This window comes from Bombina bombina, chromosome 1, assembly GCF_027579735.1.
Source record: "Bombina bombina isolate aBomBom1 chromosome 1, aBomBom1.pri, whole genome shotgun sequence".
NCBI lineage: Eukaryota > Metazoa > Chordata > Amphibia > Anura > Bombinatoridae > Bombina > Bombina bombina.
In genome coordinates, this window is record NC_069499.1 from 379,920,202 (window position 1) to 379,934,345 (window position 14,144).

A 14,144-nucleotide genomic window follows, 5' to 3' on the forward strand; every position below is an offset into this window, starting at 1 on the left:
AATACCATGAAACATGCAATATCCTTTTTATTCAATTTTAATGTGTTTTGAATAGAAATATTTGAAAATCCTATGTTCTTTACATATATATGATTATTTTTTGTATATTATATGTCGGGTTGTATATCATTTATCTAAATTAATATATACCTACAGATAGATATTGTGTGTGTGTGTGTGTGTGTGTATATATACACCCAGTATAGCTTAGTGGGTAACATCGCTAATCTCACACTTGTATATACAACAGCGCCACTATAGAAGGGGGGAACAAGAGGTCCTGATTAACAGATTCATTTGATAGGACTACAATAAACCAATGGGATAGTGCAGTGCAGACAATAATATAGATAGAGCTTTAAAATGAAAAGAAAGCGCACAACACCTCACAAATAAAATTACTACGGAACTGTAGGGGAAAACATTCCAATACTATGGGACTGAAATATACATAAAAATTAGTTGTTAGCAAGTGGATACGTAATGAAAAAATGAACATCAAGGGGTTCAATTACCTAATGTGGGCAATATATGGCTCAAGCCATGTCACCCATCCCCAAGAAGCAATTGTCACAGTGAAAAAAGTGGACAGTCTAGTGCAGTTGTCACCACAAGTGGTAGGGCACAGACTTAAAAAATTGAACCAACCAAATTCTAAAACGTAAAAAAAAAATTATAAAGTAGGTAATGGATCAACCTGCATAGGGAACAAAAATAATGGGGACAAAAAGGGGGGCAAAGCGGTCTGGACTCTCATTTTTGTAAAAATATGGAACGTGGCCCTCGGGAATATAACTCTCAAACGATATGTCCATAGACAATTCTTCTGATGTAGAAGTTACAAATTACAAAAAGCAGTGCCAATCTACCACAGTGTTGAGTCCATTAGGTTGTGTTTGTCTTCAGGCGATGGATCCATCTTGCTTCAGTTTGTAATAGAATCGTGTTGCGGTCACCTCCACGTCTCAGTGGAGGGATGTGATCAATTATGATCACTGAGGACCATAAGGAGAAAAGGGTGTACCGGTGGCTACTCAGCGGTGACAATAGGAGATCTTTTGCACAGAGAATGAGACGACAGCGCTACTATACAAAGCAGTCTCTACAAACTGTGGACACCAGCTCAGGGTCTGATACAGATGTTCTTAGCTCTGGCAACACAACTACAGGAGCTACTGGAACCCAACAACAGGTTTTTCAGGGGGTCACAACAAGCTATACTGGGTGTGAACTATGGTATAACATCCTGTGTGTTTGGGCTCTTAGCCCACATAGGTTCATTTCACTTTTTGTTCTCCGGTTACTTTCCTCTACTGTCTAAGCATGCGCAGTGTGCGCACCACGCTTTTGCCATTGCCTAGGTAACGTGACGTCACTATACGCCCCTGCCCTTCCGGTTTTTGGTATTACCGGACTTGGATGCTTTTTCCAGCCTTAGAAACCCGTTTGCCACGCAGTAAGTGTACATTAGGGCTCTGAAATAGGCGTTTTATGATGGTTCATAAGTAATCACTTCCCCTATCCTATAACACCATTATGCTGTACATGCACACAGTCCCTGACATGTGAACGAACAAACAGTGAGATGTGTATGTTTGTATGTGAGTATGGGCGTCCCAATTTGTTTACTATGCAGTTTTCCCCATCAAACTGTTTCAGAATATGATATGCTTGTGAATATCAAATCTATTATTTTGAATTTATTATTCCATATAGGTTGGATATGTATATACAGATTTTAATTATGGTTTCACATTTATATAGTGCTTCACTTTTGAATTGTTACCACTTTGATCACTGAAGTTGAATTTTGCAAATTAGTTGTCTAAATTAATTGTTTGGTTTAGCAATACTGACACTGTGTTTGGAGTGGTTGTCATGACTACCATTTTGGTGTTTTTTTGTCTTAATTGGGGGGAGGGGTTATCACTTTGTCTTTTTATACTGCTTGTATTGCCATTTCACTTTTGTCTGAGGAAGGGGATACTTTGTCTCTGAAACGTTATATTAAATAATTTTTGGTGTTTAAAAAAAGTCCAGTGAGTGCAAGTTTTTGCTACTATTATCTACTACCCACTAGCACCCTGGCTGATGAAATTTGAAGTGAGAGTGCTCATCCTGGCTCTATATATATATATATATATATATATATATATATATATATATATATATATACACACAGTATATACAGCGCAGATCAAGAAACACCTAAGCAATACTTACTAATATATATATATACACACATACATTAAATACCATGAAACATGCAATATCCTTTTTATTCAATTTTAATGTGTTTTGAATAGAAATATTTGAAAATCCTATGTTCTTTACATATATATGATTATTTTTTGTATATTATATGTCGGGTTGTATATCATATATCTAAATTAATATATACCTACAGATAGATATTGTGTGTGTGTGTGTGTGTGTGTGTGTATATATATATATATATATATATATATATATATATATATATATATATATATATATATATATATATATATATATATATAAAGGAAATATATATATATATATCTATATATATAAAGGAATATATATATGTGTGTGTGTGTGTAGGTGTGTAGGTGTGTACATGTGTGTAAAAATATGTTTTTAGGTGTGCATATGTAGGTATATATGCAAAGAGAAACAGAGAAACATAAAAACACATAGGGCCAGATTACAAGCGGCGTGCTAAATTTCTTTCATACAGGTGGTTAAGAATCCTTTATTCTTCAGATTTACTCTTCTAGGAGTAGGCAAAGATTCCCAAGCAACAAAAGCTCTAAAAAAACTCCCATCTTACACATACCTCAGTCTTTACTTTGCCTCTGCTGGAGGTGGTTGAAGAATGAAGATGTGCATTTGATTCTTCAGAGAGAGGGTTTTTCAGTCTATGTTGAGGGCTGGTTTTCCCTTAGAGTACATTGCTTGTCAGAGGGATGTAAATGAAGTATGGTTTATGATTCTTTTTTTCACCCCCTGGGAAATTTTAATAAACCCTCTATAATTGGCTGCAGGGACTTGTCTTTTGCCTCCCTTTATGGATCTACAATATACTTCTATTCCATAACCTCTGCTGATATGTTTCAATACTGGTTTGGCTCGCTACTGCTTGATTGCAAGTTGATGTTTGTCTATTGGTAAGTATCTTTTTTAACATTTAGACGTTTATTTAGCGATGTTTTGGGCACTTTTCATTCAGCTAGATTTACGAGTTTTGCGTTATGCGTGAAAAAACATTGTTATGATTAATAACGTTGCTTTTTCCCTAACGCAGCTATTACAAGTCTTGCAGGTATAGGTGTACCGCACACCTTTTTGGCCGTCACGCAATGTCAGTACCACACTTTTTAAAAAGTAATTTTTCAATCGGACTTTCATAGCTCTGGTATTAAAAATTTGCCTGGGAGGCAAAAAAGTGAGCGGTGCACTCTATAACCACAAGATTCCTACCGCCATCTAAAGTCAGTAGTTATGAGTTTTACGTTAGCATAAAACTCATAACTAAAGTGTTAAAAAGTACACTAACACCCATAAACTACCTATTAACCCCAAAACTGAGGCCCTTCCACATCGCAAACACTAAAATAAAATTATTAACCCCTAATCTTCCGCTCCGGACATAGCTGCCACTTAAAAAATGTATTAACCCCTATTCTGCTGCTCCCCGACATCGTCACCACTATAATAAACTTATTAACACCTAAACCGCCGCCCTCCTGCATCGCAAACACCATTTAAATATTATTAACCCCTAATCTGCAGTCCGCCCACACCGCCACTATAATAAACCTATTAACCCCTAAACCTCTGCCCTCCCGCATCACTACATAAATATATTAACCCCTAAACCTAACCCTAACCTAACCCGAACACCCCCTAACTTAAATATAATTAAAATAAATCTAAATAAAACTTACAATTATTACCTAAATAATTCCTATTTAAACTAAATACCTGTAAAAAAAAAACTAAGCTAGCTACAATATAACTAATAGTAATATTGTAGCTATCTTAGGTTTTATTTTTATTTCACAGGTAAGTTTGTAGTTATTTTAACTAGGTAGACTAGTTAGTAAATAGTTATTAACTATTTAATAACTACCTAGTTAAAATAAATACAGTTACCTGTAAAATAAAACCTAACCTGCCTTACACTAAAACCTAACATTACAATAAAATAAAATAAATTAAATTAATAAAATACAATTATCTAAATTACAAAAAACCCACTAAATTACACAAAATAAAAAAAACTAATTATCAAAAATAAAAACAAATTAGTCCTAATCTAATAGCCCTATCAAAATAAAAAAGACCACCCAAAATAAAAATAAAAACCCTAGCCTACACTAAACTGCCAATGGCCCTTAAAAGGGCCTTTTGCGGGGCATTGCCCCAAAGAAATCAGCTCTTTATAGTAAAAAAAAAATACAAACAACCCGCCAACAGTAAAACCCACCACCCACACAACCAAACTCCCCAAATAAAATTCTATCTAAATAAACCTAAGCTAACCATTGCCCTGAAAAGGGCATTGGATTTAGCTCTTTTACATTGCCCAAAACCCTACTCTAAAAATAAAACCAACCCAATAAACCCCTTAAAACAACCTAACACTAACCCCCGACGATCTACTTACAGTTTTCGAAGACCGGACATCAATCCTCATCCAGGCGGCAAAAGTCTTCATCCAAGTGGGCAGAAGTCCTCATTGAAGCTGGCAGAAGTCTTCATCCATCCGGCAAGGAGCGGGTCCATCTTCAAGACATCCGGCATGGAGTATCCTCTTCTTCCGATGATCGCTGAAGAATGAAGTTTCCCTTTAAGTGACATCATCCAAGATGGAGTCCCTTACTTTCCAATTGGCTGATAGAATTCTATCAGCTAATAGGAATTAAAGGTGAAAAAATCCTATTGGCTGTTGCAATCAGCCAATAGGATTGAGCTCGCATTCTATTGGCTATTCCAATCAGCCAATAGAATGTGAGCTCAATCCTATTGACTGATTGGATCAGCCAATAGGATGAGAGCTCAATCCTATTGGCTGATTGCAACAGCCAATAGGATTTTTTCCGCGCCGGATGAAGATAGATGTGTCGTTAATTTCCTTATAGCGCTCAAAACTCGTAATCTAGCTGATAGTTATTTATATATTTGTTAATATATATGGCAATGGGACTTTTCCTTTCACTACTCCCTTGCTGGTTGCGTGTGTGCTTTTTTTACGCACAGAGTGGACAATTTACTATGCCCCGAATTGGGCCAAGTCGCCCTGTTTTCTTAACTTAATACGATCGGGTTGATTGATACCCCCTGCTAGCGGCCGATTGGTCGCAAATCTGAAGGGGCAGCATTGCACAAGCAGGTCACTAGAACTGCTTGTGCAATGCTGAATGCTGACAGCGTATGCTGTCCACATTCAGCAATGTCTGGCTGACATGATACACTGCAGCATATAATGTCAGCCAGACTTTTTTAAATCAGCCCCTTAGTTTTTTGCACGTCAGCCTCTGTGTTAAGCAAGATGGGGTTGTGCACATTGGGTTAATGCTTGTCAGGCTAGCGCATGTCCTTTAGTCTTTCTATAGTTACTCGCACGTTGGTTTATGCCTGTCGGGATAGCGCACGTTCGCATGGTTATGTGTGCGTAGGGTTTTGGCGCACACAATTTCCTTTTTAGTTGTCAGGATTTTTTTGAACACTCAGAGGAGCTTTTTTTTTTCTGTCCTCGGATTTAATGTTAATTTCTCCTGTTTTGTTTTGCAGTTCAGCTTAGAGCACATTGTACTTGTAACTTTTTTGTAAAAGCTGCTTATGAAGGGGTAAGTGGTTTCTATTTATCAAGAGCTATTTTAAGGTTTTTTTAGTGTTTATTGCATTGCTTTGCCATATGGTATAATGTAGGATTCTGTCCCTAAATCTACCCAAGAAACTGAGTTTCCTGAACATCTTTCTACCATTATTAGGTGTGCTTATTGTAAGAGAGCTGAAGTGCCTTCTCCATGTAATTTATGTGTCTCATGTTTAGATTTATTAATGCAATCAGATAAATCTAATGTTGTTTCTCTGGGTACTAATAGACCTACTGTTTGTTCACTATGGGATAATGCTGATGTAGTGCATTATGAAGGCTGCAATTTCTTAAGCGTTGGCAGGTCTCACACCTTCAAACAAGCATAAAAGGTCAGTTCAGTTTTTGCCTTCTACAAGTGCTATATGCTCTGAGATCAAGAATACTGTTTTGTCTTCAGATTTCTAAGTTTCCTCTGGAGATGAGGGTTCCTCATCTAATGATGAACCTGATATTTACACTTTTTTTAAAATCTGAAAATATTTGTTCTCTAAAGTTTTTGATGATAAGCATTGTAATTGTTTAAATCCAGTGTTGTTAATGCCCCTGAGTTTTTCCCTGTGCCTGATGCTGTCTCTGACATGATCTCTAGGGAATGGTCTACAATTCTTAAGGTGGATGATGCCATTTCCACTCTGGCTAAACATACTACTATTCCTTTGGAAGACAGTATTTCTTTTAAGGACCCTTTAGACAGAAAGTTATAAACTTTATATAGAAGGGCCTTTTTACATGTAGGTCATATTCTGAGACCAGCTATTTATTTTGCTGACGTAGCTGCTGATACTACTTACTGGTTGTCTAGTCTTTCAGAGCAGAATTATGATTACTCTGTTAACGCAAATCTATTGGGTTTGCTTCAGAGTGCCAATTCTTTTATTTGTGATTATTTTTTGATATTATAAAGATTAATGTTAAAAGCATGTCTTTGGCAGTCCTTATCAGGTAAGATGTGTGGCTTAAATCATGGTCTGTTGATCTGCTGGTGTCTAATTCTAGATTATTGTCCCTTTCCTTTCAGGGAAAGAAGATATTTGGTTCTGATTTAGATTCTATTATTTCTACTGTTACTGAAGGTAAAGTGGCTTTTCTTCCTCATGACAGAAAGTCTAGAGGGAAATCCAAAGCTTCTAATAATTTTCATTCCTTTCATCAGAATAAGGAACAGAAAGCTAACGCATCTGTTCAAAAGCAAGGTTCCTCTGGTTATGTCTGGAGACCTATTGCTAACTAGAACATTTCAAAACAGGGTAAGACATATATCCCTACTACCAAAACTGCATGAACGTATGTGCCCACAAACCAGAAGTTCTGGTTGAGGGCATATTAAGCCTCTTTCAGAAAGCTTAGTTTCAGGCTGTTTCAGATCCCTGGGTGTGGAAAATTCTATCTCAGTGATGTTGAATAGGATTCAGAACAAGACCTCCCAGAGGAAGGATTTTTTCTGTCCAATGTTCCAAGGAATCATTAAAAAAATCAAGCTTTTCTTCAGTCTGTCTCATGGGAGTGATTTTTTCCAGTTCCTTTAAGGAACAGGGGATGGGTTTTATTTAAATCTCTTCATTTTTTCAAAGAAGGAAGGTACTTTCAGACAAGTTATAGATATAAATGCTCAGAACAAGTTTGAAGGATTCCATCTTTCAGAATGGAAAATATCCAAACTATTCTACCTTTGGTTCAGCAAGGTCAGTTTATGTCCACAATAGATTTAAAGGATGTTTATCTTCATTTTCCTATTCACAAAGATAATTTCCAGTTTCTGAGGTTTGCTGTTCCGGACAAGCTTTTTCAGTTTGTTGCTCTTCCATTTGGTCTGGCTACAGGTCCAAGAATATTCACAAAGTTTCTGGGTTCCCTTTTGTGTGTGATCAGGTCTCAGGATATTGCAGTGTTTCCAAACCTGAATGACATTTTGGTTCAAGCTCCATCACTCCAATCAACTTTTGTTTTTTCTTCAATAGCATGTTTGGAGGATCAATTTTCCAAATAGTTTTGTTCCTTAGACAATGGTAACTCTTTGGGGTTTCCAGAGAAATTCGGTGTCCACAAGTCTTTCTCTAACAGAGCAGAAAGGTTGAAAATGTTGTCAGTTTGTCTAAACCTTCAGTCTCTCATTTCCTTCAGTCCTAGGTCTCATGATTGCAGCCTCAAATGCAATTCCATTTGCTCAATTTCAATTGAGGTAGCATCAGTTTTGTATAGTTCGTCAATGGTGCAGGGCCTTTCAAGTTTGGCCTCTGTTGAAAAGGGAGTTTCATCTCCGTTTCCAGACAGAAAATGATACAGGTTTAGCTTATATCAACCATTAGGGTTGAAATCGCAAGTCCCCGGCTATGATGGATGTGTCTCCTGGGCAGAAGTTCAATTAGATTGTGGATCTTTGGGGTTTCACAGAAATAGATCTGATGACCTCTCATTTGAACAACAAACTCCCCAGGTACTTTGCGAGGTACAGGAATTCTCTGGCCGTTAGTCAATGTTCTAGTAGTTCCTTGGTCTTTTCAGTCTGCTTATCTGTTTCTGCCTCTGGTTCTTCTTTCAAGAGTGGTTTCGAAGATAAGGCTAGAGAAGTCTGTAATCCTGATTTCCACCAGCTTGGCCTCGCAGGATTTGGTATACGGATCTGGTTCAGATGTACAGTTGCCCTCCTTGGCCTCTGCCTCTGCAGTCAGATCTCCTGTCCCATTTTTCCATCTAGATCTTCCATCTAAAGTCTTTTGGATTTTATTGGTCCATTTATTGTAATGTATGAGTCTCTGTTTCAAAGAAAGAACAATACATAACAAAATAAACTATTTTTAAGGGCCTTAGTGTACAGACAAAACTTCTTAGAATATCTTGTGTGAGCAGCGAGTTTTTGGATGTCAGACCCTTAGTTCTTAGACATAGGGGTTTTCTGATTAGGTGATTGAAACCCTGATTCAGGCTCATAAGTCTGTAACTAGGAACTTCTATTAAAAGGTCTGGAAGGCCTTTATTTCATTGTGTATAAATTATGTTTTTTCCTGACATTCTTTAAGAATTCCTAGGATTCTACAGTTTTTGCAGGATGGTCTAAATAAGAGCCTATCTACCAGTTTTCTGATGTGGCTGCTCTTTCAGTTTTGTTACAAAGAAAGATTGCTAATCTTCCAAATGTTCATAGTTTTTTTTCAGGTTCTGGTTTATATTAAACCTTAAATCAAGCCTATTTCTCCTCCATGGAATCTTAACCTGGTGTTAAAGGTTTTGCAGGTTCGTCCTTTTGAAACTATGCATACATTGCAAATTAAACTACATTATTTTGGCTATTTCTTCTGCTAGAAGAGTTTTTAGGTATCTGCTCTTTCTTGTGATCCTCCTTGTCTGATTTTTTTAATCAGGATAAAGCTGTTTTACGGATATCATTTAATTTTTTGCCTAAGGTTTTTTCTTCAGACCGAAATAGCAGAGAGATTGTTGTTCCTTCTTTGTGTCCTTATCCTAAGAATGCTTCTGAAACATATTTGCATTATTTGGATATTGTTAGGGCATTGGAATATTACATTGTTGCTATTAAGGATTTTAGACAAACTTCCAGTTTGTCTGTTCTTTTTTCTGGTCCTAGGAAGGGTCAAAAAGCTTCTACTGTTTCTTTAGCCTCCTGGTTCACAAAGCTTATTTGGGTGCAGGTCAGCCTCCACCACAGCAGATTGATTCTAATTTGAGGGGCATATGTATCAAGCTCCGTATGGAGCTTGAGGCCCCTTGTTTCCAGAAACAGAAGTTATGAAGCAGCGGTCTAAAGACCACTGCTCCATAACTTGTCCGCATGCTCTGAGGGGGCGGACAGAAATCAACCCGATCAAACACGATCAGGTTGATTTATACCACCTGCTAGCGGCCGATTGGCCTCACATCTGCAGGGGGCGGTATTGCACAAGCAGTTTACAACAACTGCTGGTGCAATGATAAATGCCGACAGCGTATGCTGTCGGCATTTATCAATGTGCAGCAGAGATGATACACTACTTTGTATCATGTCCGCTAGCACATTGTTACATATGCCCCTGAGGCTTCAGTTGATCAAACTTGCAAGGCAGCTACTTGGTCTTCTTTTACAAAATTCTACCATTTTGATTTTTTTGCTTCTTCTGGAGGAACCTTTGGTAGAAAGGTTCTTCAGGCAGTTGTCTCAGTTTGATTTTTTCGCTTGTTTGCTAATTTTAAGTGCAGTAAAAAAATTGGGGCTGTGGATTTATTTTATCAGTGAAATGTTTTGAAATCCTTCCCTTTATGTTATTACCTGTGGAATCCACAGCTTGGGTTTTAGTTCCTAAGAGTAAAGGATCATGGACTCTTACCACCTGTATCAAAGAAACCATAATTTATGCTTACCTGATTATCTAGTTTTTTTAGGCTCTGGTTTATATTAAACCTGTTATCAAGCCTATTTCTCCTCCATGTAATCTTAACCTGGTGTTAAGGGTTTTGCAGGTTCCTCCTTTTGAAACTATGCATAAATTGGAAATTAAACTACATTCTTGGAAAGTGTTAATTCTTTTGGCTATTTCTTCTGCTAGAAGAGTTTTGAGTCATCTGCTCTTTCTTGTGATCATCCTCGTCTGGTTTTTAATCAGGATAAAGCTGTTTTACAGATGTCATTTCATTTTTTACCTAAGGTTGTTTCTTCAGACTGAATTAGCAGAGAGATTGTTGTTTCTTCTTTGTGTCCTAATCCTAAAAATGCTTCTGAAACATCTTTGCATTATTTGGATATTGTTAGGGCATTGAAATATTGTTGCTATTAAGGATTTTAGACAAACTTCCAGTTTGTTCTTTTTTCTGGTCCTAGGAACGGTCAAAAAGCTTCTGCTGTTTCTTTACCCTCTTGGTTCACAAAGCTTATTTGGGTGCAGGTCAGCCTCCACCACAGCATATTTATTCTCATTTTACTAGGTCAGTTGCCACTTCTTGGGCTTTCAAGAATGAGGCTTCAGTTGATCAAACTTGCAAGGCAGCTACTTGGTCTTCTTCACATACTTTACAAAATTCTACCATTTTGATGTTTTTACTTTTTTGGAGGAACCTTTGGTAGAAAGGTTCTTCAGGCAGTTGTCTCAGTTTGAATTTTTTTGCTTGTTTGCTTATTTTAAGTACAGTAAAAAAAAAAAATTGGGGATGGGGATTTATTTTCTCAGTAAAATGTTTTTAAATCCTTCCCTTTATGTTATTACTTGTGGATTCCACAGTTTGGGTTTTAGTTCCCAAGAGTAAAGGATCATGGACTCTTACCACCTGTATGAAAGTTAACATAATTTATGCTTACCTTATAAATTCATTTATTTCATGGTGGTGAGAGCCCACAAGTCCCCAAATATGTATTTTGGGGGTCAGTTTTTTTCTTCAGCACATCTTTTTCCTCTGCTCTTTTTATGGCTCTTATTCCCTTTTCTTACCTCACTTGATTGGCTGGCTATATGTTATACTGAGGTATGTGTAAGGTGGGAGGGGTTTTATAGAGCTCTTGGGGTTAGGGAATATTTGCCTCCTCCTAGCGATAGAGAAGAGTAATTCACAAGTGTAAAGGATCATGGACTCTCACCACCGTGCACAAAATACATTTTATCAGGTAAGCGTAAATTATGTTTTTTCACAAGTTGAAAGTAAAAAGTTAGCATGGTTGCGATATCCGAAGTCCAGAAGTCCTGATGTTAGTAAAGTATTTTGCTTGCATTAACTTGTAATCTGGCTCTCTGTTTCTTTATGTTTCTCTCTTTCTCTTTTTTCTCTCTCTCACACTTTATCATACGCTCTCTTTTCTCTCTGTCTCTCTCTCTCTCTCTCTCCCTCACTAGCTCTCTGTTTATATATATATATATATATATATACACATATCACTTACTTGTATAGTGCACATAAGTTAAATGATTTACATAACTGAATCTGACAAAAAAACAATGCTTTAGATAATTTCTAGCACAAATTTAGTTCCAAACAGACAAGATAGATTTGACTCCCTGTCATTATTTATACAATAAATGCAAATTCACAGGGACATATTTATGACTAGGACATCATATTCAGAATATAGTTTAGATCTAATGCTAATGTACTAGCAGTGTATATTACAAAGGTATAAATGTGGTATCACATTTGTTAAGCTTCCTTAAAGTAGAGACTATGAGGCCTATTTATTAAAGGTCTGGCGGACCTGATCCGACAGTTCAGATCAGGTCCGCAAAACCTCGCTGAATGCGGAGAACAATACACTCTCCATATTCAGCATTGCACCAGCAGCTCACAAGAGCTGCTGGTGCAACGCCGCCCCCTGCAGACTAGCGGCCAATGGGCCGCCAGCAGGGAGGTGTCAATCAACCCGATCGTACTCGATCAGGTTGAATTGTGGCAATCTCTATCCGCCTGCTCAGAGCTGGCGGACAGGGTTATGGAGCAGCGGTCTTTAGACCGTTGCTTCATTACTGCTATTTCTGGCGAGTCTGAAGACTTGTTAGAAACACGGGCCCTCAAGCTCCATGCGGAACTTGATAAATGGGCCTCTATCTATCTGTCTGTCCGTCTAATTTATCTGTCAGTCTAATCTATCTATCTATCTATCTATCTATATTTTTTATCAATCTATAAGCTATTTATCTATCTTTCTGTCTATTGATCTGTCTATCATCTATTTATCTGAATATTTGTCTATAAATCAATATACACACACTACAACTGACTGTTCATATGTCTGCTATTCTCCTCATTGCCGTGTGTAATGTCAGAAAACTGAGTAATAAAACCTAATAAATAATTTGATACTCAGATATTTTTATTAGCACGTACATTACACATGAGTACTGTTATGTCTGAGTTCTTTCTTATACAGAATTAGTCTACAAAATGTTTTATGGCACTAGATAGAAAAAACAAGTTCTCAGGTTAAACTCAATATGCTTCCCAGATCTTTTTAATTTTTTTAATAAATATGTTGGTAAAAATGAAAATAAATTAGTATTGTAATGCTATTTTCTGGGGGATAAAGGGAACTTGTTATAACCCATACTGATAAAAGAATCCCTAATAAATCAATATACCATATTTTGTTGTCATGTGCAAATCATATTTTCTCAGGGGGAAGAAACTCTAAGAACTGAAGATATCCTTTCAATTATAGAAAAGGATGGTGATTCCATAGCTTTAATTCTGTTCAGTGGAGTGCAGTATTACACCGGACAGCTGTTTGACATGCCAAAGATTACAGAAGCCGGACATAAAAAGGTATGTTTATACTAATGATTTACAGAATTATAGCTTTGGATCCCTGTATTTCGTTTGATAAGCAGGAACATGTGCTAGACACTAAATCATAAACATCTGCTTCCATAGAAATTTCTTTCAGTCAGCAAAGTGCGAAAAATCCCTGCTGTGCTGATAGCACTCTTACTCAGCTTATCAAGCTGCAAACGACAGGCACGAGACAAAGTTCATCACCTCTTGTTTTTTTTTCCATGATTGCCCAACAGTGGTTAAAGCTCAGTATAGTAAAACTATATACATTATATATATATTTGTAATTTTGCAATATAGTTTTCTAAGCAAATCACCAAAATACATATTTACAAAAACAATGAAACAAATAAAACATTCCAATAAAGAGATAAATAATATAATAATAATATAATAATAATAATAATAATAATAATAATGATAATAATAATGATAATAGTAATAGCAACAATGCTTATTTGCTGGATGCCAGTGACTACTGTAATGCATTGAAAGACTGAATAAAAACCATTTGTGAAACTATATATAAATATAAAAACTCGTCACAACATCACAACTTTGAAAATGCAGAATTCATAAAGACCTGACCTGTGCCCTCCCCATGTCACAAGTTTCGAGTCACTCTCCATTAATATAAAAGCTTTCTAGTAACTGTTCATATCTCAGCACAATAGAAAGATACCAACATAAAAAAGCCTACAAAACCTTTCAACACAAACGAATTCAAAGGAAAAAAAGAAAGATACTTCACAGGAGCAAAAGAGTCTTTATTAATCCACACTTACTGATCTTAAAGGAACAGGAACCCAACAAAAAAATCTTTCATAATGCAAACAATTTCAAACAACTTTTTAATTTACTTCTGTTATCAAATTTGCTTTGTACTTATGGTATTCCTTTTTGAAGAGATATCTAGGTAGGTACAGTGCACACGTCTTGAGCACTACATGGCAGTAAAAACTGCTGCCAGCTAGTGCTCTTGTAAATGTATAACAGTTTTGCAAAACTGATGTAGACACATGCACACTCCTGAGCT

General features: G+C 36.6%; 1 protein-coding gene across 2 annotated transcripts in view; it reads left to right on the top strand.

Annotated features, from left to right (window-relative positions):
- KYNU (kynureninase) overlaps positions 1 to 14,144 on the top strand; it is a 318,611-nt gene that overhangs the window by 184,826 nt on the left and 119,641 nt on the right. For both annotated transcript variants that reach the window (XM_053698265.1, XM_053698266.1), the window contains exon 8: positions 12,953 to 13,099. In XM_053698265.1, the coding sequence (XP_053554240.1) occupies positions 12,953 to 13,099 (147 nt within the window). The remainder of the gene's footprint in view (positions 1 to 12,952; positions 13,100 to 14,144) is intronic.